This window comes from Kogia breviceps, chromosome 4 (genome assembly GCF_026419965.1).
Source record: "Kogia breviceps isolate mKogBre1 chromosome 4, mKogBre1 haplotype 1, whole genome shotgun sequence".
Classification (NCBI taxonomy): Eukaryota; Metazoa; Chordata; class Mammalia; order Artiodactyla; family Physeteridae; genus Kogia; species Kogia breviceps.
In genome coordinates, this window is record NC_081313.1 from 115016436 (window position 1) to 115043964 (window position 27529).

At 43.7% G+C, this 27529-nt stretch overlaps 1 protein-coding gene across 12 annotated transcripts in view; it reads right to left on the reverse strand.

Moving 5' to 3' along the window:
• The window catches only part of KLHL3 (kelch like family member 3), a 124854-nt gene that overhangs the window by 49065 nt on the left and 48260 nt on the right, over positions 1-27529 (reverse strand). For 10 of the 12 annotated variants that reach the window (XM_067031681.1, XM_067031686.1, XM_067031684.1 and 7 more), the window contains 2 exons: positions 24240-24361; positions 14985-15147 (listed from right to left, as the gene is read on the reverse strand). In XM_067031681.1, the coding sequence (XP_066887782.1) occupies positions 14985-15147; positions 24240-24361 (285 nt within the window). Of the gene's footprint in view, positions 1-14984; positions 15148-24239; positions 24362-27529 lie in introns of those variants that run through there. The other 2 variants (XM_067031685.1, XM_067031683.1) reach the window with 1 other exon arrangement.

The following is a 27529-nucleotide window of genomic DNA, read 5'->3' on the forward strand; positions in this document are numbered from 1 at the left end:
GAACAGGATGCTCTGGCTAACTCAGTTTCCTGGGAAACAGGAGTTCCCCAGAAGACTTTGTACTCAAGTCAGCGCTCTTCCCAGCCTCTTCCTGGAAAGAACCCACTGTGCTACCAGAAGATACCACCCTGAGAATCAGCTTCTACCTTTAACAATCGTTTGTTTGTTTGGAGATTTTTTTAAATTTGATTTGCTTTGCTGTGAATGTATTAAGGGAGAATGTAGTGACAAACTGTGGCTAACAATCAGAAGACCTGGGTTCGAGTCCCAGCTCCACCTCTTACAGTCACTTCTTTCCAGGCTTTGGCTTCATGAATCATAAAATGGGATGGTAATGCCTGACCTCAGTCTCCAGGTTGTTTTGAAGTTCAAATATGATAATATATATTAGCCTATTTTGAGATCTATAAGAAACTCTTTAGAAATGAAGGAGGAATATTATGCACCCATGTTCCTGAGTCACGAAGTCCAGTTCTGTGGGCAGCACTGCTCTCCAACAGAGAAGCATTTCCACAGTATCAGAGTCAAACAGAGAAGCGTTTCCACAGCATCAGAGTCATCCTTTGAGACTGCAGGTCCTTCAGGCAAGGCTGTGGACCTCAAAGGTCTTAAGAGACCCACTTTATTCCACTGAGTTCCACAAACTTTCTAGTGATATAAGTTACTCAATTTCTTCAGATGAGAATACTGAAGGCTTCAATATTCTCATCTATTAAATAGAGCGAATAATAGCACCTATCTCATAGAGGTGCTATGGGCATTAGATAAGCAAATATATGTAACTCACATTTCCTAAGACCGTTGTAAGTGCTCAATAACTGTTCATACATGATGTGCCAAATACAGCGTTTCTTCAAAAATGAAGAAAGCAGCACAAAGTAGGCATAGAGGTAACTTTCCTCAACATAATAAAGGCCATATATGACAAACCCACAGCCAGCATTGTTCTCAATGGTGAAAAACTGAAACCATTCCCACTAAGATCAGGAACAAGACAAGGTTGCCCACTCTCAACACGCTTATTCAACAAATAGTTTTGGAAGTTCTAGCCACAGCAATCAGAGAAAAAAAAGAAATAAAAGGAATCCAAATAGGAAAAGAAGAAGTAAAGCTGTCTCTGTTTGCAGATGACATGATACTATACATAGAGAATCCTAAGGATGCTACCAGAAAACTACTAGAGCTAATCAATGAATTTGGTAAAGTAGCAGGATACAAAATTAATGCACAGAAATCTCTGGCATTCTTATACACTAATGATGAAAAATCTGAGAGTGAAATTAAGAAAACACTCCCATTTACCGTTACAACAAAAAGAATAAAATATCTAGGAATAAACCTACCTAAGGAGACAAAAGACTTATATGCAGAAAACTATAAGACACTGATGAAAGAAATCAAACATGATACAAATAGGTGGAGAAATATACCATGTTCTTGGATTGGAAGAATCAACATTGTGAAAATGACTCTACTACCCAAAGCAATCTACAGATTCGATGCAATCCCTATCAAATTACCACTGGCATGTTTTACAGAACTAGAACAAAAAATTTCACAATTTGTATGGAAACACAAAAGACCCCGAATAGCCAAAGCAATCTTGAGAATGAAAAATGGAGCTGGAGGAATCAGGCTCCCTGACTTCAGACTATACTACAAGACTACAGTAATCAAGACAGTATGGTACTGGCACAAAAACAGAAATACAGATCAATGGAACAGGATAGAAAGCCCAGAGATAAAACCACACACATATGGTCACCTTATCTTTGATAAAGGAGGGAAGGATATACAGTGGAGCAAAGACAGCCTCTTCAATAGTGGTGCTGGGAAAACTGGACAGCTACATGTAAAAGTATGAAATTAGCACACTCCCTAACACCACACACAAAAATAAACTCAAAATGAGTTAAAGACCTAAATGTAAGGCCAGACACTATCAAACTCTTAGAGGAAAACATAGGCAGAACACTATACGACATAAATCACAGCAAGATCCTTTTTGACCCATCTCCTAGAGAAATGGAAATAAAAACACAAATAAACAAATGGGACCTAATGAAACTTAAAAGCTTTTGCACAGCAAAGGATACCATAAACAAGACCAAAAGACAACTCTCAGAATGGGAGAAAATATTTGCAAATGAAGCAACTGACAAAGGATTAATTTCCAAAATTTATAAGCAACTCATGCAGCTCAATAACAAAAAAACAAACAACCCAATCCAAAAATGGGCAGAAGAACTAAATAGACATTTCTCCAAAGAAGATATACAGATTGCTAACAAACACATGAAAGAATGCTCAACCTCATTAATCATTAGAGAAATGCAAATCAAAACTACAATGAGATATCATCTCACACCGGTCAGATTGGCCATCATCAAAAACTCTAGAAACAATAAATGCTGGAGAGGGTGTGGAGAAAAGGGAACCCTCTTGCACTGCTGGTGGGAATGTAAATTGATACAGCCGCTATGGAGAACAGTATGGAGGTTCCTTAAAAAACTACAAATAGAACTACCATACGACCCTGCAATCCCACTACTGGGCATATACCCTGAGAAAACTATAATTCAGAAAGACTCATGTACCAAAATGTTCATTGCAGCTCTATTTACAATAGCCAGGACATGGAAGCAACCTAAGTGTCCATCAACAGATGAATGGATAAAGAAGATGTGGCACATATATACAATGGAATATTACTCAGCCATAAAAAGAAATGAAACTGAGTTATTTATAATGAGGTGGATGGACCTGGAGTCTGTCATACAAAGTGAAGTAAGTCAGAAGGAGAAAAACAAATACCGTATGCTAACACATATATATGGACTCTAAGGGAAAAAAATGTCATGAAGAGGTTAGTGGTAGGACGGGAATAAAACACAGACTTACTCGAGCATGGACTTGAGGATATGGGGAGGGGGAGGGGTGGGCTGTGACGAAGTGGGGGAGTGGCAGGGACATATATACACTATCAAATGTAAATTAGATAGCTGGTGGGAAGCTGCTGCATAGCACAGGGAGATCACCTCTGTGCTTTGTGACCGCCTGGGGGGGTGGGATAGGGAGGGCGGGAGAGAGGGTGATGCAAGAGGGAGGAGATGTGGGAGCATGTGTGTATGTATAACTGATTTAGTTTGTTGTAGAGGGAAAACTAACACACTATTGTAAAACAATTATACTCCAATAAAGATGTTAAAAAAAAAAAAAAAAAAAAAAAAAAAAAAAAAAACATAGGCAGAACACTCTATGACATAAATCACAGCAAGATCCTTTTTGACCCATCTCCTAGAAAAATGGAAATAAAAACAAACAAATGGGACCTAATGAAACTTAAAAGCTTTTGCACAGCAAAGGATACCATAAACGAGACCAAAAGACTACCCTCAGAATGGGAGAAAATAGTTGCAAATGAAGCAACTGACAAAGGATTAATCTCCAAAATTTATAAGCAACTCATGCAGCTCAATAACAAAAAAACAAACAACCCAATCCAAAAATGGGCAGAAGACCTAAATAGACATTTCTCCAAAGAAGATATACAGATTGCCAACAAACACATGCAAGAATGCTCAACATCATTAATCATTAGAGAAATGCAAATCAAAACTACAATGAGATATCATCTCACACCAGTCAGAATGGCCATCATCAAAAAATCTAGAAACAATAAATGCTGGAGAGGGTGTGGAGAAAAGGGAACACTCTTGCACTGCTGGTGGGAATGTAAATTGATACAGCCACTATGGAGAACAGTATGGAGGTTCCTTAAAAAACTACAACTAGAACTACCATACGACCCTGCAATCCCACTACTGGGCATATACCCTGAGAAAACCATAATTCAAAGAGTCATGTACCAAAATGTTCATTGCAGCTCTGTTTACAATAGCCAGGACATAGAAGCAACCTAAGTGTCCATCAATAGATGACTGGATAAAGAAGATGTGGCACATATATGCAATGGAATATTACTCAACCATAAAAAGAAATGAAACTGAGTTATTTGTAATGAGGTGGATAGACCTGGAGTCTGTCATACAGAGTGAAGTAAGTCAGAAGGAGAAAAACAAATACAGTATGCTAACACATATATATGGAATCTAAGAAAAAAAAATGTCATGAAGAGATTAGTGATAGGACGGGAATAAAACACAGACCTACTAGAGCATGGACTTGAGGATAGGGGAGGGGGAAGGGTAAGCTGTGATGAAGTGAGAGAGTGGCAGGGACATATATACACTAGCATAGCACAGGGAGATCACCTCTGTGCTTTGTGACCACCTAGAGGGGTGGGATAGGGAGGGTGGGAGAGAGGGTAACGCAAGAGGGAAGAGATATGGGAACATATGTATATGTATAACTGATTCACTTTGTTGTAAAGGAGAAACTAACACACTATTGTAAAACAGTTATACTCCAATCAAGATGTTAAAAAAAAAAATGAAGAAAGCAGAGCCGATGCCTACAAGGAGGCCACTGGCTTACAAAAGGGTAAAACACGGCACCAGCAACTTCAACCCAAAGTCCACAGGGCCATGACTGGGAGAGGCACTCCAAGTTAAATAAAAGCAGGCAAATTCAGAGCATGACTAGAGAAGAGCAATAGCTCAGTCTAGCTAGAGGCTAGGCTGTGTCTTCATTCATCTAACAAATATGTATAGAGCATCCTGTGCCAGACTCCCAGAGATGCAGGAGAGGCAGGCAAGGCTCAGTCTTGGGGGATGGGTGAAATATGCAGGGGCGTAGTATCTTTTAACCATGGGCTAGCCCCTTTAAGGGGGACTCTTCAAAATAAACTCTAACTTTTCTTGTCTTTTTGCTTTTTTTTCCTTTAGAGAGGAGTGTAAACAGGAAAAAAAAAAGTCAATTAATTAACCATTCTGACTGAGAGTGCCAATTAACCAGGCTTCACTATAAGTAGCAAACACTGTTTAGGATACAAGTTTTAGACTGGAAATAGTGAGTTGTTTTAAGTTATTAGGTATTTAATTTTTCCCTTCATTTGACTAATTTTTTTCTTATGGAATATAAAGAGGGAAAACATGATTTAAGAGATTATAATAATAACAAAAAATCATAACATTAAGAGAAAATGCAGAATACAAATTTATAGATACTGTTTGATCACAAATATGTAAGTCTAGAATTTCAGGATTAAAAGATGGCTCTTTATTTCCCCTCTATACTCAAATTAAAAGTATTATTATAAATATTTTAAAAATTCAAGTTTGGAAACACTGCTTTGGGAAAGATCTCCAGGGTTCTCCCTACTTGCTGAAAATAATAATAAAGCCTTCCTTCTCCAAAAAAAAAAAAAAATCCAAGTTTTGATTAATGAAACATTAATGGATCTGTTCCTGTCCATTTGGATGAGAAATTTTGGAGAAGGGGAGGGGCACCAGACAACTGCAAATCCTTTCCCCAGCAAGCAACACACACATATCTTCCCAAGGTTGAAAGGATGAGGAAATTGGGTGGCACATTCCTAGGAAAGGGGGCATAATTGGGTCTTTTCAAGGAAGCAGGCCTGGAAAAAGTTAATGGCTTTTGCTAAAAACAGCTAACACTGTGGGCTTCCCTGGTGGCACAGTGGTTGAGAGTCTGCCTGCCGATGCAGGGGACACGGGTTTGTGCCCCAGTCAGGGAAGATCCCACATGCAGCGGAGCGGCTGGGCCCGTGAGCTATGGCCGCTGAGCCTGCGCGTCTGGAGCCTGTGCTCCTCAATGGAAGAGGCCATAACAGTGAGAGGCCTGCGTACCGCAAAAAAACCCAGCTAACACTGTACTAGATATTTTACATATATTATGTCACTTATATCTTCCAAAAGCCCAGCTGAAGTGAATATCAACATCTCCATTTTACAGATGGAGAAATGGAGGCTTGGAAAGCCTAAGTTATGAGCCTTGTATCATACGGCAGTAAAGTGGTAGAGCCAGGTTTTGAAATTAAGGCTGTCTGAATATAATAACAAACACTCTGATAAGTATTATAGTCCTCAAGATAATAAAAACTTGTCCTGAGCAGGCCATTTTGGTAAAATTCAATATAGACATCAGAGCACCCTAAGAATCCCTCTTAGGGATACTGCAGAGAGAAAGGAACAGGAATCTAAAGATATTTAAAAAAAAAAAAATCTTAGAGTAGTAGTGTTCTAAACATTTTGGCATCAGACCTGGATTCAAATATCAGACCCAACCCTTGGATTAAAATCTTTCTCTAATCCACCTGTCTTCCAGGCTAGATGATATGATATTCTTCTGCGTTCCCAAAGCCACCCAAATAGGAAATTAAAATTTTCATACTGCTAGTCAACCTGTCTTACCACCTGAGGTCTTCCTCTCCTACTGGGACTATGAGTGCCATGAGGGCAGGGTCTGTCTTATTTGAGTCTGTCTGTGTGACTGTGAATCCTCAGTGTCCAGGACAATGTCTGCAGATGTTGAGCTCTGAAATTACCGTGCTTCCTTGTCCATTCTGCAGGACTGCCTAGGGCTCAGGCAACCTCTCAAGCAAGTCCCAAGTCCATTCCTCCCTCTTGATGGGATGAAATAAACCTAAGCCTTTGATCAGGTTCATCTAAACTACAAGCCCAGACAATAACCCATCTATGACTTCTTTGACCTGCAGAGACAAAATGAACCCTGTTATTCCAGGGCCAGTGGCCCCAGCAAAAAAGGTATGAGTGCCTCTGAATGGAACCACCGATCATGCCCTCAGGAAAGAATGGCTGACACAGGTGGACACAAAAACAGAATCAAAACATTTTAGCAAGGTAAAGAAAGAAAACAGCTGATTTAAATTTCTCTCTCCCTTACCCTATTTTGGGAGGGCAGAGGTTAGCTTTCTTGAATCAATATTTGGCTTTCAGGGCCCACAGTTTCCTTGCTCCAGGGAGAAGGCTCAGCTCCCACAGAGAAGTAACACAGATCTACCTTGACCTCTTCCCACAAGGGGTCACGACCACCAGCCCTCAGACTCTAAATTTCACTGACTCCACTCTCCCTGGGATGGTGGGATACAAGCTCTCTTTCCATGTCGACCTAATTCCAGAAGTATATATGTTGTACCTCCCCTTTCTCTCTATCACACACACAGAGCAAAGGGCTATATCAAAACTACCCAGTAATCAGTGCTACTGATTCAACAACAAAGTTCCCTGTTCTCTAGAGTATGGAAGGAACAGGGAAGTTTCCTAAAATCCCAAAAGGAGAACAACTAACAACAAAAAATACCTGCGTCTGCACTAATGCTCCACTTGCCACCTTCAAGGTAGAAGCAGAGGTAGGAATGAGGCAACCACCATGGACAGAGAGGCTGAACTAGCCTGGGAAGATGTGAAAATAAACAGTGGGCTCAGAGCACAGGCCCTGGAGACAGACAGCCTCATCATGAATCTTGGCATTGCCACTCACAAACTACGTGATCTGGAGCAAGTTACTAAACTTCTCTGGGGTTTCCATTTCTTCATCTATAAGTTGGGAAAGTAATAACTACTTCTGACAGTTATGTGGCCTCTTATAGTTATGAAGTGTGCAGCACCATGCCTGGCACCTTGCAAGTGTTCAGAAATGGTAGAAACTCCATGATCATCACCACCATTATTACTTTATGATGCCAAGTTGGAGGCAGCAATTTCACAAGATGACCCTCAGTGAGTCAGAGGTTCGTGTGTTTTAAAATGCTTTGTCAAAGTTTTTTGCTGCCTTTAGTTTAATTACTTCATTCCATGGTCTCAAATGACTCCATCAATCGAAAAAAAGGCCATTTCTCCATAAACACGTGAAATTAGATGGCTTTTCCATCCCATGGCTGGAGGGTTTCAGCTCAGCTTTGGCAGACTGATGTGAACAAAATGTCCAAAGAATTTTAATTGCCATTTCATTAACAGGGTCCCATTAATATCCCTCCCAACCAGCTCTGCTGATGGTCCAGTGCATGGCCATCCAATTACCAAACAACAAAGTCCCCATAAACCTGGGCCCAAGCCTCTGAAGTTAAATATTAAGCAGTCCCTGGAAACAATAACAGTGAGATATAAGAAGTTGCAGGATACAAAATTAATACACAGAAATCTCCTGCATTCTTATACACTAACAACAAAAGATCAGAAAGACAAATTAAGGAAACAATCCCATTTACCACTGCAACAAAAAGACTAAAATACCTAGGAATAAACCTACCTAGGGAGACAAAAGGCCTATAAGATACTGATGAAAGAAACCAAAGACGACACAGACAGCAAGATATACCATATTCTTGGATTGGAAGAATCAATACTGTGAAAATGACTACACCACCCAAAGCAATCTACAGATTCAATGCAATCCCTATCAAAGTACCAATGGCATTTTTCACAGAACTAGAACAAAAAATTTTACAATTTGTATGGAAACACAAAAGACTCCGAATAGCCAAAGCAATCTTGAGAAAGAAAAACAGAGCTGGAAAAATCAGGCTCCCTGACTTCAGACTATACTACAAACCTACAGTAATCAAGACAATATGGTACTGGCACAAAAACAAAAATATAGATCAATGGAACAGGATAGAAAGTCCAGAGATAAACCCACACACATATGGTCGCCTAATTTATGACAAAGGAGGCCAGAATGTACAATGGAGCAAAGACAGCCTCTTCAATAGTGGTGCTGGGAAAACTGAACAGCTACATGTAAAAGAATGAAATTAGAACACTCCCTAACACCACCCACACACAAAAATAAACTCAAAATGGATTAAAGACCTAAATGGAAGGCCAGGCACTATAAAACTCTTAGAGGAAAACATAGGCAGAACACTCTTTGACAGAAATTACAGCAAGATCTTTTTTGACCCACCTCCTAGAGTAATGAGAATAAAAACAAAAATAAACAAATGGGAGCTAATTAAACTTAAAACCTTTTGCACAGCAAAGGAAACCATAAACAAGATAAAAAGACAACCTTCAGAATGGGAGAAAATATTTGCAAACGAAGCAAGTGACAAAGGATTAATCTCCAAAAATATACAAACAGCTCATGCAGTTCAATATCAAAAAAACAAGCAACCCAATCAAAAAATGGGCATAAGATCCAAATAGACATTTCTCCAAAGAAGACATACAGATGGCCAACAGGCACATGAAAAGATGCTCAACATCACTAATTATTAGAGAAATGCAAATCAAAACTACAGTGAGATATCACCTCACACTGATCAGAATGGCCATCATCACAAAATCTACAAACAATAAATGCTGGAGAGGGTGTGGAGAAAAAGGAACCTTCTTTCACTGTTGGTGGGAATGTAAATTGATACAGCCATTGTGGCAAACAGTATGGAGTTTCCTTAAAAAGTTAAAAATAGAATTACCATATGACCCAGCAATCCCACAGTTGGGCATATACCCAGAGAAAACCATAACTCAAAAAGACACATGCACCCCAGTGTTCACTGCAGTACTATTTACAACAGCCAGGACATGGAAACAACCTAAATGTCCATCGACAGAGGAATGGATAAAGAAGATGTGGTACATATATATATACAATGGAATATCACGCGGCCATAAAAAGGAACAAAATTGGGTCATTTGTAGAGACGTGGATGGACATAGAGACTGTCATACGGAGTGAAGTCAGTCAGAAAGAGAAAAACAAATAGTATATATTAATGCATATTTGGAATCTGAAAATATTGGTATAGACAATCGTATTTACAAAGCAGAAATAGAGACACAGACATAGAGAACAAACATATGGATACCAAGGGGGAGGGCTGGGATGAAGTGGGAGATTGGGATTGACATATATGCACTGTTGATACTATGTATAAAATAGATAACTAATGAGAACCTGCTGTATAGCACAGGGACCTCTACTCAATGCTCTGTGGTGACCTAAGTGGGAAGGAAGTCCAAAAAAGAGGGGATATGTGTATACGTATAGCTGATTCACTTTGCTGTACAGTAGAAACTAACACAACATTGTAAAGCAACTATACTCCCATAAAAATTTTTTTAAAAAAGAAAAATAAACAGTCTGTGCAAAATACTAGGGTCCTTTTCCCAGTTACCCAGGAGAACTATGATACCATCAACTGGGGGCAAGGGTCTGAGCAGTCAGCTTCTAACTATGGGGCTCACCCTCCCCCAGCCCAGAATAATATATATCACAGCAAAAATCTGGGGGCATAACCCTGAAGGGGAAACTGGACCCAGAGGAAGCAGAAGGGACTGCCACAGCAGGAAGAGAAAGGCCCATTCCAAACAGGAAATCAAATAGGGTGGAAAGAGGTCGTGCTCCAGCCGGGCAGAGCCATGCTGTGTCCACCTCCGCGAGGGGTATTAAGACTTATCAGAAGGCCATCGTCGACCTTAAAAGTAGTTCCTCTTTTGGACAGCAATTTGGCAGTATCTTTTTTTAATGCTCACTCTCTTTCAGCTACTTTATGCTACTAAGATGGTACCTTACAGGTACAAGCTCACTATTACTTACAAAGCAGCAAGTTTACTCCAAAATATTACATAAAATAATTCTTGCTAAAGCATTTTATGTGAAAGAAAAAAACTGGTAACATTAATGTTCATCAAGAGAGGACTAGTTATGGGGCTTCCCTGGTGGCGCAGTGGTTGAGAGTCCGCCTGCCGATGCAGGGGACACGGGTTCGTGCCCGGGTCTGGGAAGATCCCACATGCCGCGGAGCGGCTGGGCCCGTGAGCCATGGCCGCTGAGCCTGCACGTCCGGAGCCTGTGCTCCGCAGCGGGAGAGGCCACAACAGTGAGAGGCCCGCGTACCGCAAAAAAAAAAAAAAAAGAGAGAGAGGACTAGTTAAATAAATTGTAGTTCATTACAGTTCATTCCTATGATGCAGTAGACAAAATAGTAAGATGTAGCCATACACAAGGGTCTGCCAAGAACTCGAAGATATTGTACTAAGTAAAAAAAAATTTTTTTTTTTAAGTATAATGAGTACAGAAGGCTTCTATTTGTGTAAGTTTAAAAGCATAATATATACATATTTTGTAGGGATACCCAAGAGAGTCCACTGCTCCCTTAAGAGGGGCATCAGCTGAAGATCAGAGAAGATAGGCTGAGCATTTTATACCTTGTGTCCTGTTTGAAACTTTTATCACGGGTACAAGTTGCTTTTATTGAATACATTCTCTAAAGTTTTAAAATAATGGTATAGAAATATGTCTGCTAACATGGAAAGTTGTTCAGAATATACTGCTAAGATTTTTTTAGGCTGGAAAACATACACGTGGAATGAAAAAGACTGGGAATGCTATATACCAGGGCGCAGCCCGTGACTCCCTCTGGGCAGGATTGTGGTGCTTTTCCTGCTCTTTCTGCCTGTCGACTGCTTCTGTAATAATCACAGGTGGTTTTGTATTAAGATAGCAATAACAATAGCAATAATAATAAAAACAGAAAAAGAAAGCTCATCTTAGAGAAGGAAGAGGAACAGAATTGAGGCACAGCTTTGGGCTATGGACAGGTGAAGGCAGAGGCCAGCTGGCCAGAGACTAGGGAAGAAGGGGAGGCAGGACATACCCAGCTGTGTATCTGCATAAAGAGAAACCACAATCAGAAGCTCTGGAAATGGTCCTCCTCCCCCAAAGTGCACGCAGTCTGCAGCAGGGGCAGTGGTGGTGACCCGAGGAGTCCCATCTCTCCACCAGGTCCCAGCTCTGAGGCTCTCTTACTACAGACGGCATGAGTGGCAGAGAGGCTCCAGAGCACGGCCCTGGGTGGCACCTACTTCTGCAGGGGGCTCTGCTCCCTGTCCCCCCGACCCACAAACCATCCTGGAAACAAGGCAGGATGAACTACCCCCATCAGAGAGAGAAGAAAACAGGCCTAGGGCCACTCAGCTCCAAAGTGTTGGCTGGTGTGATCCCTGGTTCTGATCTGGAGGGTCTCATAGTCTGTGGGCTAAAATACCTCCTAACTCGAGGCATCGGGCCAGGGAAGCCTGTGACCACAGGGGCCGACACTGACCCTTGTGTGTGACTCTGGCCGGTACCCACACCCCCACAGTTCAAATGGGACGAGGTGGTTGCTCTGTCTCAGCAGGCAGCAATGGCAGAGCAGCCAGGTTCCATCTCAAGTCAGGAGGTGCAAGATCAAAGACACAAAGCAGGCCCACAGCAGTGGGTGGGTGCGAGGGAGTGAGCACAGATAATCATTTTTTATTTCCTTCTCTAAGCACTGTACCGTGTGAAGTCTTACCTTCACACTGCTTCTTCTGTCTTCTCATCATGGTCTTAGCAACCTCTGCATTACCACACTACCTTAAAAATATGATTTTTATTTTCCCTGCTGCGTACAGCTGATGGCTGCAAAGAAAACTATCCAAGAGCTGGTCCCAGGTCCACAGAAGGTCTGAACGACAGGCAGAGGCTCTCAGCCCTAAGTTGTACTGACCGAGACAGGGAAAGGAGGAGGGCTCACACGTGCAGTGAGGGGGCTGCCTCAACATGCTCCTGGGTGGCAGCCTCCCAAGGCGGAAGAGAAGATATCCACGTCTCACTTCTCCACCCCAAGATGACTAAACACCCCACATCTAGCAGAGACAGCTGGCCGTCTGTCTACACTGCCTGGTTGTTGGGATTTGGTAACTGCATGGCACAGACTTCGAGGCTCACACTTCCGATGGAAAATGCCAGCTCTATAGCCACCAACACTCCACAGTTACTGAGTCACAGAGCCACCCTACGTCCAAACTGGGCCTGGAAGCCACAGAATGTAGCAGTTAAAAACATGGCTCTGGAGTAAACACTGTCTGGGTTTGAATCCTGTCTCTGTCTCTTCCAGATGACCCCAACAAATTACTTCACACCTCTGTGCCTTAGTTTCCTCAGCTGTTGTATGCATTAAATGCACATAAAATGCTTAGCCTACGATGTGACCCAAAGTAGAGCTCAGTAAATGCTAGCTAAAAGTAATTCACCAGGACACTGAATACACACACCCACAATGCTGCAGAACCCAGTCACCATGCCCAGATCAGGACCCAGGAGCACCAAGACCACGATAAGTCCCCAACTGCATCCTCCCCACTCTCCCACAGGTGAGTCACACCATCAGACAGTGAAAAGGGCAAAGGGACAAAACACAGATTTTGAAAGTAGGGGAGAGCCAAGCCAGAAGAACCTGGCAGCCTTTGTTAAAGGTGGGGTTCAGTACACGGCCCAAAAACCTCAGGCGACCTTGTAAGCCAACTACAAAAGGATGTGATACCTGCTGTGTGCATGCAAGCACGTGCACTATATAGAAAGAGAGGGCTGGGGAGGGGAGACCAGGAAGAGAGACAGAGACCTTCTGGAGTCTAATCACTCTCCCTTTGCCACTGCACCAGCAGATGTCCACACGCTGACCTGGGCCTTGGCCAAGCTCTCAGCTCCTGGTGAAGCAAAGTCTGAACACATCCCTCAAGAAAGTGGCTGGACTAGCGACGGCTCCCTGAGAAGAGAAAGGAAGTGGGGTACAACGCTGGGAAAGGCAGTCACAGCAGGGACAGCAGAGAAACAGGAGAGTCAAGGATTAGGGCCAGGAAGAGTCAGAGGAATTCAGAATTGGGGTGACTGGGGAATGTCCTTCACAAAAATCATCATCACTGACATCTTCCTAACAACTGGTTCCGTTTGTGTCCTCAGAAACAGACCTCAGGAAGAAATGAGAGTCTGTGTAGGCTCCTGGGGTCTGGGGCTTGATGAGAGCAAAAGAGGATGCTGAAAAACAGAAGAAATGCTTGTTGACTTGTGGATCAAGGGGCTAACACAGCACAGGGAGCTGGCAGGTGGGCAGCCAGCAGGTCCTCAGTTAACTTCCAGACATTAGCTGGACATGAGACACAGAACAGACAGCAGCTATGCTGGTGTTTGTTTGGGCAGGAGGAAGAATGAGAGGCTTTACTGCAAGGGAAGGAGGTGGCCGTAACTGAATCTATTGATTAATATGACCAGATCTGTTTCCTAAGTCACTCATGACCTTCGTCCTCAAGTTGAAATAAATACCAGTGAAGACTTCTTTCCAGCTAAACATGGTGCACTGAACATTCATGTTCATCACTACTCCCTCCAAAAACCCCATTAAAAAAGCAAGATGACAAGCTCTAGCAGGGAGAATGTTGCCAAGAAAAATAAAATAGACTCAACAGATTATCTGATATACTGAGAAGACTGTTCAGTGTGTCTGTCTTACAAGAGTTAGCAGTTGTAGCAGTCACTGTGTAAAAGAAAAAGCATTTTATTAACTGCCTTACTGAATAAAAAGTTTTCTGATAAAAAACTAATTATGACTTATCTCAGCTGTAGAAATGATGTTAGAATAAAGAGAGGGGCACAGTGTATGTATATGAGGGGGACGTCTATGAAAGCACAATTATTCTCCTGTGAGAAGTCAACAGATAACATCTAAAACTAGTAAATCCAAAAATAGTGGTACAAACATTTTATTTAGGTAAATAGAGGTAAATATCAGACAAAGCAGCTTTTAGCTAAATCAGCACATGTATTTTAATTCTTTTAGAATTGCAAGTGAGTGGCTCTAGAGAGCAAGACTTCATGTGGAAAAGCAGAGCAGGAAACTCTTACTTATCATTATAAGCCTTGCAATAGTATTTGACTTTTCAAATCGTGGTCATAGAACACATTGATCAAAATAGAAATTTTCCTAAATGACAAAGATTTATTTCAAGACCTAGCTCCAATTACTCTTCCCCCTTGAAGTCTTCTCAGATCTCCTTCCTCTTCTCTCGTGAAAATCACTGTCTGTACCATTCATCCGACAATAAATCACATTCCACTTGGCAATGAGCTGAACTCATCTATTGTTAATTATCTTTCCACCTGTGTCTTGTCTCCCTGACTAAATTATAACTTTTTTATAGCAGAGCGTACTTCTCATCATCTTTGAGGAGTCTACCACAGACCAGGTTATTAAATCCACAAGCTCAGAGAGGTACAGCCACCCCGCTCCCCATTACCTGCATAAGCGTTGGCCTGCTGCAGGAGGTCGGTACAGGTGTGCACGTCTGCAAACGCACGGATACCCAGGCAATTGGTGGGATGCAACTGAGATTGCAGGAAGTCACAGCAGTTCTGGCGAACATCCATGAGCTGCAGCAAGCTGGCTGCTGGGAGCAGCACCTGGAAGAGAAGGTGACATTCTGACTTGCAGGATCCCACCACCAGGGTCTCATCTCCCCAAAGCAGTGCTCTAATCAGACCACACCCAAGCTCAAGGTCTTTGTATGGCTCTCCACTGCCCAAATAAGTCCAAACTTCTCAGCCTAGACTTTGAGGCAAGCCCAGCCTTAGTCCCCACTACTCTCCACTTCATGGACCCTAAGCACCAACAGACTCTCTGTCTCCCTACAGCCCAGCAGTGCCTCCCAGTGGCTAATGTGTATTTGAATTCCCCTTGGGATCTTATTAACATGCAGATTCTGACTCAATAAGTTTAGGGTGGGGCTCAAGAGCCTCCATTTCGAATGCGTACCCAGGCTATGCTTGCAGCTGCTGGTCCATGAACCACACTTTGAGTAACAAGACCCTTATAGGCTGAGTGTTTGTGTCCCCTGCAAAAGTTTATATGTTGAAGCCCTAACCCCAAATTTTGGCAGTATTTGGAGATAGGTTAAATGAGGTCAGAAGGGTGGGGCCCTAATCCAGCAGGGCTGGTGCCCTTATAAGAAGAGAAATAGATACCAGAGTTCGTTCTCTCTCTCTCTCTCTCTCTCTCTCTCTCTCTCTCTCTCTCTCTCTCTCTCTCTCTACTGTGCACTGTGCAAGGACACAAAGAGAAGGTGGCCTTCTGCAAGCTAGTAAGAAAGCCCTCACCAGAAACTCAATCAGCTGGAACCTTGATCTTGTACTTCTAACACTGTGAGAAAATTAACTTCTGCTGTGTAAGTCATCCAGTCTTTGGTATTTTGTTACAGCAGCCCAAGCTAAGACAAATTGGTCCTCCTACCTGGAGAATCACCTAGAGAATTTTTAAAATACTGATGCCTGGGTCTCACCCCCAAAGATTCAACTTAATAGGAATGGGGTGTAGCCTGGACAGTGAGATATTGCTAAAGTTCCCCAGGTGCTTCTAATGTATAGCCAAGTTTGAGAACCACAGCCTTTAGCATCTTACAGTAGCCTTTAGCTACTGTCTTCACTCAGAGGTCTTTATTGACTTGCTCACAAGCTCATTCATCATTTAATTACTGAGCACCTGTGGGCCAGCCTTTGTGATTCAGTGGTAGGTAAGCAAGAGAAATCAGACCCCTGATCTTACAGAGTTTATCATCTACTGGAACAAGAGCATCATCCCCAAATCCATTGGGACTCAAACATACACACTCTACTCTCCCATCCAACAGATAAATAATAAAGAACATTTCTGAGTACATTCTCGGGAAAAGGAGAGCTAAGTTTCCTTTTAAAAGGTCATGAGACACATGAGTATTTATACTGTATCCTGGAAGACAGAAATAGTTCCTGCTCAGGTGTGTGTGCATGTGTTTTTCCTAAAAGCCAGAGAAGACTAGCTTGAACAGGCCAGATGAGTGCTCAGGCTGTCAATCCTGGTCAAGCTCCCTAGGACTTTGCCACAGCTGCCAAAGACTGCCCTCGGATCAAAAACCATGATCGTTGTCAAAGTCCTTCTTGACACCAGCTCTGCTACCCCTCCCTCCCCGACCCTGTGGGAGGGGTAGATGTTCTGAGAGTGACTTAACAAAAAGAAATTTAGAAAAAAAAAAATCAGAGCAGAACAGTTTGGCTTGAGACTGAATCGCTCAGGGACCCCCAGCATCGATTTCACCCCAAAACAACCCCCATGTCCTGGGCCTGTGCTCTCAGCTGCCCCCCTGACTCTCAGGGAGAGTGTCTGGGCCAGCCAGACTCCAGGTATTCCCATCCACACGGGCTTGCCCAGGAAGACAAGAGCTGAAGATGCATTTGTTTCTTGACTCAGGGCACTACAAAAGTCTTTCTTTTTTTTTTTTTTTTTTTTTTTTTTTGAGTGATTTAAATTCTAGAGGCTGATTGCCTCCCAAAACAGCTCTGAGCCTCATCTCTAGCTCTCCTCACTTCCATGGGCTAAGGGCAAAATCTCTGCCCCACTGCCCATTCTTGGGCCTTGTCCCACCACTGGGGTAACCAGCCATCCAGGTTTTCCCCAGACCGAAGAGTTTCCCAGGACACAGGACTTTCAGTGCAAAAACTGGGGCAGTTAGCCACCCTTCCTCATTCCTGCCCACACAGATGCCACCAAAAGCCTCCACTAACAGTGGTCCTGCTCCCAAGCTTAAAAGCCTGCTCTCAAAGGGAAGCTCTTCCTACCTGCAGGCTTAAACCTCTCCCTCACGATAGCCAAATTCTAGAAAACATCTCCTCTCTCCTTCCTCTGCCCTCTCTCTTCCACTACCCTATGTCCCCAGCAATACAGCAGTAAATTACCATCCTGTCCTTGGTATTTCTGAACCATTGATTCATTCCAGAGAAGGAAAAAGATAAGATCACCCGTTCTGGAGACTTTGAGACCATAAGTGAACATAGCCAGGATCCAAATCTGACCACCTCAGCTCCATCCCCACTAGACTGCCACGTCCCCACGGAGCAGCCATAAACTGGGAAACTCAATTAACCTGTGAGCTTGCTCAGCCTAGCCAAACAGATTCCAGGACCAGATTAGTCTCTACCTGAGAGTTAAGTGGAGAACCATTAACCATTCTTGCTGAATACATACCAGGAACGGAAAGTCGTGTTCCAAACCCCCAAATGACCTCCATGACACCCGCCCCGACCAGCACCAGCTATAAACCCTAGAGTTAGGGCCATAGGTTGACCAACCATCCTGGTTTGCTGAAACGTTGCCAGTTTTAGCACTCGAAGTCCTGTGTCCCAGGAGAGCCCTCACTCCTGGGTAAACTGGGGTGGTTGTTCACCCCAGAGACCAGAAACTTGTATCCAGTTACACTAAGAAACCTGGTGGAGAGGAGTAATCCGATACTGTCCAGCACACACCCTACTCGGGAGTGGCAAGCCCCCAAGGGTCAGGTGTGATTAGAGGCCGAAATGGACAGCAGCCCTTTAGGTCCGCAGAGGAGGAATTTCTGAGAGTCCAATCCACCCCCAGATTGCAACCCCGCCAAGCCAAGATGCGATCACGCCAGGGACACACATCCTCCGCCTCCTTGCCCTCTTCTTCCCCACAAAGACAGCCGCACAGTTTGGGGCTTAATTTTTCAAGCTCATGACAACCATCCAAAGAAATGAAATAATAAATACTTTCTGAACATATTCCTTAGGTTATACTTTCAGTTTTTAGAACCTCCCTGGATAGAGCTACCCACACAGCTTTCAACTTCCCTACTGTTCACAAAACCCACATAGCAGACAAAATGATCAGGCTTTCCACCTCTCCACACACCCTCCCCCCATCCTCTTTGGGTCCACTTCTGCCCGAAAGCATTCCCAAGGTGACTTCCCAAAATGAGAGGGGTTGGTGGTTTCTCTAATTGCCCCTTCCCTCCCTCTCTTTGATTTTATGCTGCGATCCACTTGCTTCATACAGGAAGGCATGAAGAAAAAGCAAAGGGATTCAGAATGCTGAGAGGGTTTAGAGGCTGGAGGATGTATCACTGCTCAAATGCTGAGTCTCAGGGATAAACGGGGGCCTGGTCCAGTAGGGCTCTGGGGGCTGCACACAGGCGAGTCAACACAAATCCCCAGAGGCTGCAAAAGAAAAGAGAGCGAAAAACGTCCAGGAGGTGGTCTTTGCTTCCCTCTCCCACAACAAGGGCTAAAAGAGGATTTCCTCTTCTCTTATCTTGCCTGCAACTCGACTCCCTCAAGCGGCAGCAGTAACAAGATTAGGAACAAGAGGCCAAGCTCAGGTCCTCAGCTTGGAAGCAAGACTGTCCTGGTGGAATCACTAGGGCCGTGCTGCTTGGCCCCTGGAAGGAGGTTGAGACCTGAGAAGGAGCAGTTGGCTGGAATCGCTGCAGGAAGAGAAGACGACCCTGGGTTAAAAGCTTTCAGCTTGCCTCTCGCCGTCTCAGCATTTTGGTTCTGGGAAAACAGGCCCTGGAATGACCCTCAGCAGAGAGTTTACAGGTTCCCCTCCAGCTTGCAAATGGCTTCCCTCCATTTTTCACATGCAGGCGCTGTTTTGTTTTTTTCCTCTCCCTCGGATAACATGAAAACACAGCAGAGGATATCCCGTCACAGAGTTTGTTTCCTTTAACAAAAACAAAAGGAAATGCCCTGCCTCAGAATGCACCTACTCTTGGAATTTCAGAAAGGCAGGGCCATGCACAGAGGGATGGTACCAGCCAGAGGACCAGGTGGCAAGGCTGCCCAGGGCCTCTGCCCACACCACACAGCAGGGGGTCTGCCTCTGCCAGCACCAGGCATGAGGCCTGGCACAGAAATAGTGCTAAATAAAAATCTACTGAGAGAAAGAAGAAAGGGGGAGAGAGAGAGAGGTGTACAGATAGATGAACAGGAGAGCTACCAAAAGAGTACTGTGATTAAATGTGTCACTTAGAATATATTTGTAATCTTTTTATTCAATTATAGTGTCACTTAGAATATTGACTTCTCCACTTACCAGCCATGTGACTAAAGCCAAATTACTTAACCTCTCTGTACCTCTGACTCCTCAACAGTAAAATGAAAATAATAGTACTGCCTTAAAGGCTTGTTGTTGGGCTCAAATGAGATAATACATTTAAAGCAGCTAACCCAGTGTTTGGTGCATAAGAATTCATCAGTTAAACTGGTTTTTATTATTATTAATTATTACAAGCTGAAGTCAAGATTCTGATCATTCATTTAACAAAAAACTCGAGTTGACCACATCAGCAGGGCACAGTGAGCTGTGCCCCAACTCCACCACTTACTACCTGTGTGACCGTGGGTACTACCCACTTAACCCCTTGGAACATCAGTTCCTTCAACTGTAAAAGAATCATAGTAGAACCTTCCAGTGGTGGTTACGATAATTAAATGAAATAATGCATGTGAAATAATCAACACATGCTTGGCTTACAATGAGCATCAATAAATAACAGTTACGACTTGTTACCTCCACCATAGGAGGGCAGCTCAGACTCTCCAAGGTATGTGTGGCTGGGAAGAAATTTAGGGCATCATCTCCCAGTCACTTAACCAAGCCCCAAGTCTCTGACCCTTGTTTCCCCAGGTGCCTCCATGCTCACCGCTTCAGTGCACCACATCCTCAACACACACTGTCCTCACAGACAGCTTGTGAGCAACTCTCAGCAGGTACATCACAGCAGTAAGAAGCAACCACATTTTGATCTAAACTTTCTCTTCTCAACTTTTTTTGTTTTGTTTTCCCCCAAGGTCACCCCTGACCAAACCATAGTTTAAAGTGAGGGAGATAAAGGAAAATAGTTCATATATCTGACTGATTCCAAACAATGCAGTTTCCTGAAGGTTCCACATTGTGCTTCTCAGGGGAGCCCCTGCACATGCAGCCCCCTCCCCATTCCCACATACAAATGAATGCAACAGGCCCCTCCAGGGGCTCACACGCCAGTAGGGACACAGACAAGTGAAGAGGAGGCAGGCCTGACCTCCCAGACCTTCCTTCAAGACCCAGCACACACAACACTTCCTCAGTGAGGCCTACCCTGACCATCCCCAGCAAGGGGGTGATGACCATTGCCTGCTTCCTGGGTACCTCCACCCTGGCCCCTACCACACTGGAGGGCACGCATTTGCCTGGCCACCTGTCTCCACCTTCAGACCATGTGCTCCTTGATGAAAAAGCTTCTGTGTCCACGGTGCTCTCTGTGCCCATACTGTCTGTTGGCACACGGTGGCACTCCTCTAAGTGCTTTATCTATAGTAATTCATTTAACCCTCACACCAACCTTATGAGGTTAAGTATGATTATTATGCCCATAATACAGAAAAGAATACTGAGGCACAGAGAGGTTAAGTACCTTCTTGGGGTCACACAGCTAGAAAATGGTGGAGTCAAGGTTTGAAGGCAGACAGTCTAACTCACGACCACCCAACAGAATGAGTACTATTATGATTCCTGTTTTACAGATGAGAAAACTGATCCTTGAGGCAGGATGTCAGGGGGGATATCAGAGAAGCTCTAGTAGGAAAGAAGCAGAACAAACGAGAGGCTGGCAGAGTAAGAGTCTTCTCTGATCAGAGGTCACTGAGTCCCATGCCCTCACTTTACAGTCAGGAGACTGATCCCCTGCAGTGGGAAAAGGCAAGAATAAGAGTACTGTGTGGGGCTTCCCTGGTGGCGCAGTGGTTGAGAATCCGCCTGCCGATGCAGGAGACACGGGTTCGTGCCCTGGTCCGGGAAGATCCCACATGCCGCGGAGCAGCTAAGCCCGTGAGCCATGGCCGCTGAGCCTGCGCGTCCGGAGCCTGTGCTCCGCAACGGGAGAGGCCACAACAGTGAGAGGCCCGCATACCGCAAAAAAAAAAAAAAAAAAAAAGAGTACTGTGTGAATGAACGTCAAAGCTGAAGCCTGGACCCAGGTCTCCATTCAGACTTGATTCCTGCCTCATCTTTAGTTCTGCATGCCCTCTGAAGCTGCATGTCTTCATGCTGGCTCCCTCCCCACAACCCCTACAAAGTAGTTTCTAAAAGTAATTGTGACGCCATTTTTTCCAGAGTCCTCCGATTACGCTATCTGTTGCTACCTGCCTTAAGGTAACTGGTGCTGTAGAGACCACCACTGGGTTAGACCAAAGCTGCAAAGATAAATACCCAGCCAGGCAAAAAGGATCCAGAATGGAACATCTTCTAACTATCTAAGCTTGTAAACACTTTGTACTTTACAGGAAAAAATAAGGTTATTAAATAAACACATGTAGAAAAGGGAGAAAAAAGCTGGTTCCAATTATACAATTCTACAATCTCCCCTAAACAGTGTTTTAAGTTTGTTTGTTTTTGTTTTTTATTTTAGTGACCTAAAACAACAAACAAATTTATTTTCTTACATCTGGAAGTCAGAAGTCCCAAATGGGTTTCACCAGGCTAAAATCAAAGTGTCAGCAGAGGTGAGTTCCTTCTGGAGGTTCTGAGGGAGAATACATTTCCTTGCCCTTCAGGTTTCTAGAGGCACCCACATTCCTTGGCTCATGGCCTCCCAGAAACATCAAACTGAATCCTTGCCAGGTCACATCGCTCTAGTTCTCTCATTCTACCTCCCTCTTCGATTTAAATACCCCTAACTATTGCACTGAGCCCACCTGGATAATCCAAGCTAATCTCCCATCACATGTTCAGCTGATTAGCAACATTAATTCCATCTGCAATATTAATTCCTCTGACATTCAACCTAACATATTCACAAAATTCCAGGGGTTAGGACATGAACATCTTTGGGGGCTACTATTCTGCCTACCACACTGTATGATAATGAGTTACTGATATACCCTAATGCAAGATTTTTAAAAACTATTTACCCCTGCATATTTTTAGGTTGACATCTAGCATTTTTCATTAGAGTTGAAAGAATGTAATTTTTGGCATTTTGTAAGTCTCAATATTTATATCAGTCTCAAAAGTACCTAAATGAATTTAAATGTCATGGTGATTTGAAATCACTATCACCCATTAACAAATTTTTTTTCCATACATGCGCTATACATATTTTATACTAAATTACTTTTCACTTACTGTTACTGCCCAAAAGTCATTCAGCTGTTTAAATTCCTCTGCTAGACCTAGTATGTAACCATGACCTCGCCCACTCGTCTGGATGGGAAAGACCAGAAATAATGGAATGGCTATGCATTTTACTGTGTATAAAATAAACCTCAATTTTAAAAGGGCAGGGGAGGATTATACCAGATCACTGTAGAAACTATGTCACCCAAAAGTCTGTCTAGGCGCCAGAGACAAAAGCAGTCTGTACCTTGGGGCAGGCTCTACAGGCCCAAATGCAGGGTGCCTCAGACCCTCAGCCTGCCTGTGCCCTGACACCCCCATCAGAGTACCCTCCACCACACCAAGCTAACTTCCACTCATCCTGCAGTCCTCAGCTCAAATCTTACCTCCTGAAAGAGCCCTTCCTAGATTCCCTCCTTCATCCAAATTGTTTCTTTCCTTCAAAGGACTTATCACAATTTGTGCATAAACATTACTTATGTGCTTATTTGATGAGTGTCCGTCTTCACCCCTAGACCACAAATTCCATGAAAGCAGACAATGGAATGACCTCTGCTCACTGGTACAAACACAGTGCCCAATAAAGTGTCTGGCATGTAAGAGGCACTCAAACATCTGGGCCAAATGGAATCAATACACGATTATCAATTCGGCCTCCCAAATACCTCAATCCTAGAAAAGGGAATGGTGTTCTGGATAAGGGAAATAGGTATTTTGGTCACCAGAGAGGTATCGATCGGCCTATTCACCTAAAAAAGGTGAAATTTTGCGTTAAAAAAAAAGAAGGAAGAAGAAACCTCCATATCCCATACAATTTCCATTACTTTAATTAAATAGTAAAATCCTTAATGACAAGAAATAGTGTATCCTGCGTCTGTGTTTGGCCTGGTGATTCATAGGGTTCCAGAGTGGGCCACACCCTCAACCATCTTCCCTTCTGAAGCATGACGCTGATGTCTCACATCCCCACAGTAAAGATCCACACCTTTGGGTGAAGCAGTGTCTTCGCTGGCTCCTCTTTCAAGGCTCCAGATGGCTTGGGATGAGGGCAGGGCGGTGAAAGGAGGAAAAGGCACAGACGACATGTCTCAGAGCAACATGCCCCTACTGACACTCAAGCCTGGTGCTTGGCACCTCTACAGGCTCAGAGGCATTTCTCTGATGAACAGTGAGACAAGAAAAACTTTTAACAACCTCACAAGCCAATACTCAAAATCCCTGAGATGAGATAATGACTGGGGAGAAGAGGGGTCACCCAGGCTTCTAACTCTTCCTTCACCAACACTTTAAACCAGCATGACTTAAAGACTTTCTGCTCTGGAGCCCAAGCTCATTCAGAGGTATTTTGGCCTAGTGGTTAAGAACATGGGTCCCATGGTCAGGCAGGCAGGAGTTTGAGGGTCGTTCACCCTGGCCATGTGACCCAGGGCAAGTCACCTACTCTCTCTAGAGCTTCACTTTCCTCTCCAGTTAACAACTGAGTTGTTGTGAGGGTTAAGTGAAATGATGATGTAAAACAGTGGGCCCTGAATATACAATACACTGAGCTATTAGTTGGAGCTGAGTTTACCTGGACATTCTCTTCAGTCACTTCAATCTCGGCCGTATAGATGTAGTCAATCAGCTTACTCAGGGTCTGCCCATCCACATCCTTGATTTCTATCTTCTTGGCTTTACTCTCAGACATGTCACCTACAGTTCAAAACAAAAACAAAATGGACATGAATTTGGTGCCTAGGGTGTGCTTAACTTTCACATGGCCTCCTGCCCTGTCCTGGCAACATAAAAGCAGTCTGTGCTCCCGGAGGCAGCAGAAGGGCTCAGGCACAGAGGAAGACAGACCAGCTGACATCAAGGTCACAACAACTCTGGGTCTGTGATCATCCACAAACCCAATTTCAAGCATTCCCCACTCCATCTGTTGCCCATTTCCACTCTGAAGGCAAATCTATACGTGATAAAGCATTCAACTAAGTTACTACAAACTTGTACACGGGGGCCAGGGAAAGTGAACGAGATATGCACCTGTCCTCAAGAAGGAGCACCTGTTCTAGTAGGGCAGATATATAAAAATATATGAGATGATAAGAGATTAATAGAGGTATATGCAAAGTACCAGTAGAACAACAATATCTTTAAAAAACAAATATTGAGTGCTAACTATGGCCAAGCACTGTGCTAAGCACTTTAAACTGCTGCCTGTTTTAATCAACAACCTATGAGTGTTATTAATATCATCCCCATATTACAGATGAAGAAACTGAGGCACAGGAGTGTAGGTAATTCACTTTGCCTACAGTCACACATCTAGGAAGGGGCCAGGCTGGGACTGAAAGCAGGGAGTCTGACTCTAGAGCCCCACACTTGTAATCACTATGGTGTATTGAATCCCAAGAATGCAGATGATAGAGCAACAAACCCTGTCTGGGGAATCCAGGATGACATCCTAATAGGAGGTCACATTTGAGCTGGGTATTCCACATGCAGCAGAGATGAGGAAGGACGAGCTGGATGCAGGAATCATCAGGGCAAAGATAGAAAAGTGCCGAAAGGATAAATGTGGGGAACAGTGAGAGGGCAGCATGGCTGGTACGTGGGGTGACAGTGAGAGGAAGGAGGCTGGAGAAGCAGATAGGGGCCAGGACTTGCAGAGCCCAGTAAACCATGCAAATGAGTTTGGACTTTATCCTAAGAGTAGCACCACTGAAAGGTTTTAAAGGAGGGAATGACATCAACAGATGGGTGTCTTTGAATGAAATTTTGGATGCACTGGTGGAAGCTGGATCAGAGGCAGGAAGAACAGATGGGAGGCCCTGACAATAATCCAAAAAACAGAAGAGAGAGGCCTGTGAACTAGGGCAGCAGTGGCACCACATGTGCAGTCCCAAGGCCCCTGACTTCAGCCTTCCCTCTCTATACAGCACACAGCTCTATCTAGAGCCAGGCTCCTTCAACAAGGGCTGCTGATTTCAGAAGGAAAAGACAGGCAAGACATGTGTCTTTGTAGACTGAAATGAAGGGCAACATGACTACAAGAAACAGGGATTCAGAAGTCCTTATGTGAGTGTGAAAACTGAGCCTGAGCGGTTGTTTTCTCTCTGTGGAATCTGTGCACTGGAGCCAAGAAAGTAAAGTACAGTACAGCATGTGGGCTGCAGACGCCCACCTCCAAGCTGCATGGACTGCACATGATTCCTCCACCAATCCCCAGTTCCCACCCTGACACAGTTCTAGATATGAATGACTCTGAATAGGGAGGAAAGGTGGGGGCGGGGAACCTATTCCAGACGTTCCCGGCTCCCACTGCTGCCAGATGAGGCAGTCCAGAGACCCCCAGTTGGTTCTCTCTTCTTTCTGACTGTAGTAGAAGCCAGTGAAAAGGCTTCAGCACAAAGAGCCCTGAGACAGGACGAAGAGGCAAAGAGGAAACAGGAAAAGACGGTGGGTTTCTCCTCTACCTATAAAACAGGCTCTCACAATCTCTTTCTTGAATTTACTCTAAGACAGACAAGAACATACACGCAAGGAAATCAGAAATTAAATTCATCTCTCCAAATAGCTACTAAGACGTTCACAAATAAAGGTCCAGTTGGTAATTATATTGCAAAAGATCATCAAAGATAGCCAATTCTTAGTTTAAGAACTTGGACCTTAGAGGGACTTCCCTTGTGACGCAGTGGTTAAGAATCCTGTCATACAGAGTGAAGTAAGTCAGAAGGAGAAAAACAAATACAGTATGCTAACACATATATATGGAATCTAAGAAAAAAAAAATGTCATGAAGAGACTAGGGGTAGGACAGGAATAAAACACAGACTTACTAGAGCATGGCCTTGAGGATATGCGGAGGGGGTAGAGTAAGCTGTGACGAAGTGAGAGAGTGGCATGAACAGATATACACTACCAAACGTAGGGTGGATAGCTAGTGGGAAGCAGTCGCATAGCACAGGGAGATCAGCTAGGTGGTTTGTGACCCCCTAGAGGGGTAGGATAGGGAGGGTGGGAGGGAGGAAGATGCAAGAGGGAAGAGATATGGGGATATATATATAACTGATTCACTTTGTTGTAAAACAAAAACTAACACCATTGTAAAGCAATTATACTCCAATAAAGATGTTAAAAAAAAAAAAAAAAAAGAATCCGCCTGCCAACGCAGGGAACGCGGGCTCAAGCCCTGATCCGAGAAGATCCCCCCATGCCGCGGGGCAACTAAGCCCGTGCACCTCAGCTACTGAGCCTGCGCTCTAGAGCCCGTGCTCCTCTACAGGAGAAGTCACTGCAATGAAAAGCCCGCGCACGGCAACCAAGAGTAGCCCCCGCTCACTGCAACTAGAGAAAGCCCACGAGCAGCAACGAAGACCCAACACCCCCAAAATAAATAAATACATACATAAATTTACTTAAAAAAAAAAACTTGGACCTTAGAAAAAAGACTGAAAAAAAAGAGCAACCAGTAACCTGACTGCAAGAACCAAGAGACTCAGAAGCTCTTAGTGAGTGTGAAATCAGAGCCTGGCCTGATTGCTTTTTCTCTACGGAATTAGAGCTTGGGAGTCAGCTTAGGGTTTTGTAACTTGGGGGTAAACAAATGGAAACTCCTGAAATGAAAACGTTTGTAAATGTGGGCAAAAGTTTGATTTTCTGAGGGGATGAACAAATCATTTTCATCAGTCTCAAATGTCAAAAAAACATTAAGACACAGTTTTCTAGATGGTGGGACTTTGGGAGATTTGTTTTCTTGCTTCTTTATGTGAATCAAAAGTTTCTAATTTCTACATTAAGTACTTAAAACTCCAACAAGCAAGGAAAAAATAAAAAATAAAAAATAAAAAAACCTAGGGCCTCAAAGACATGTATTTT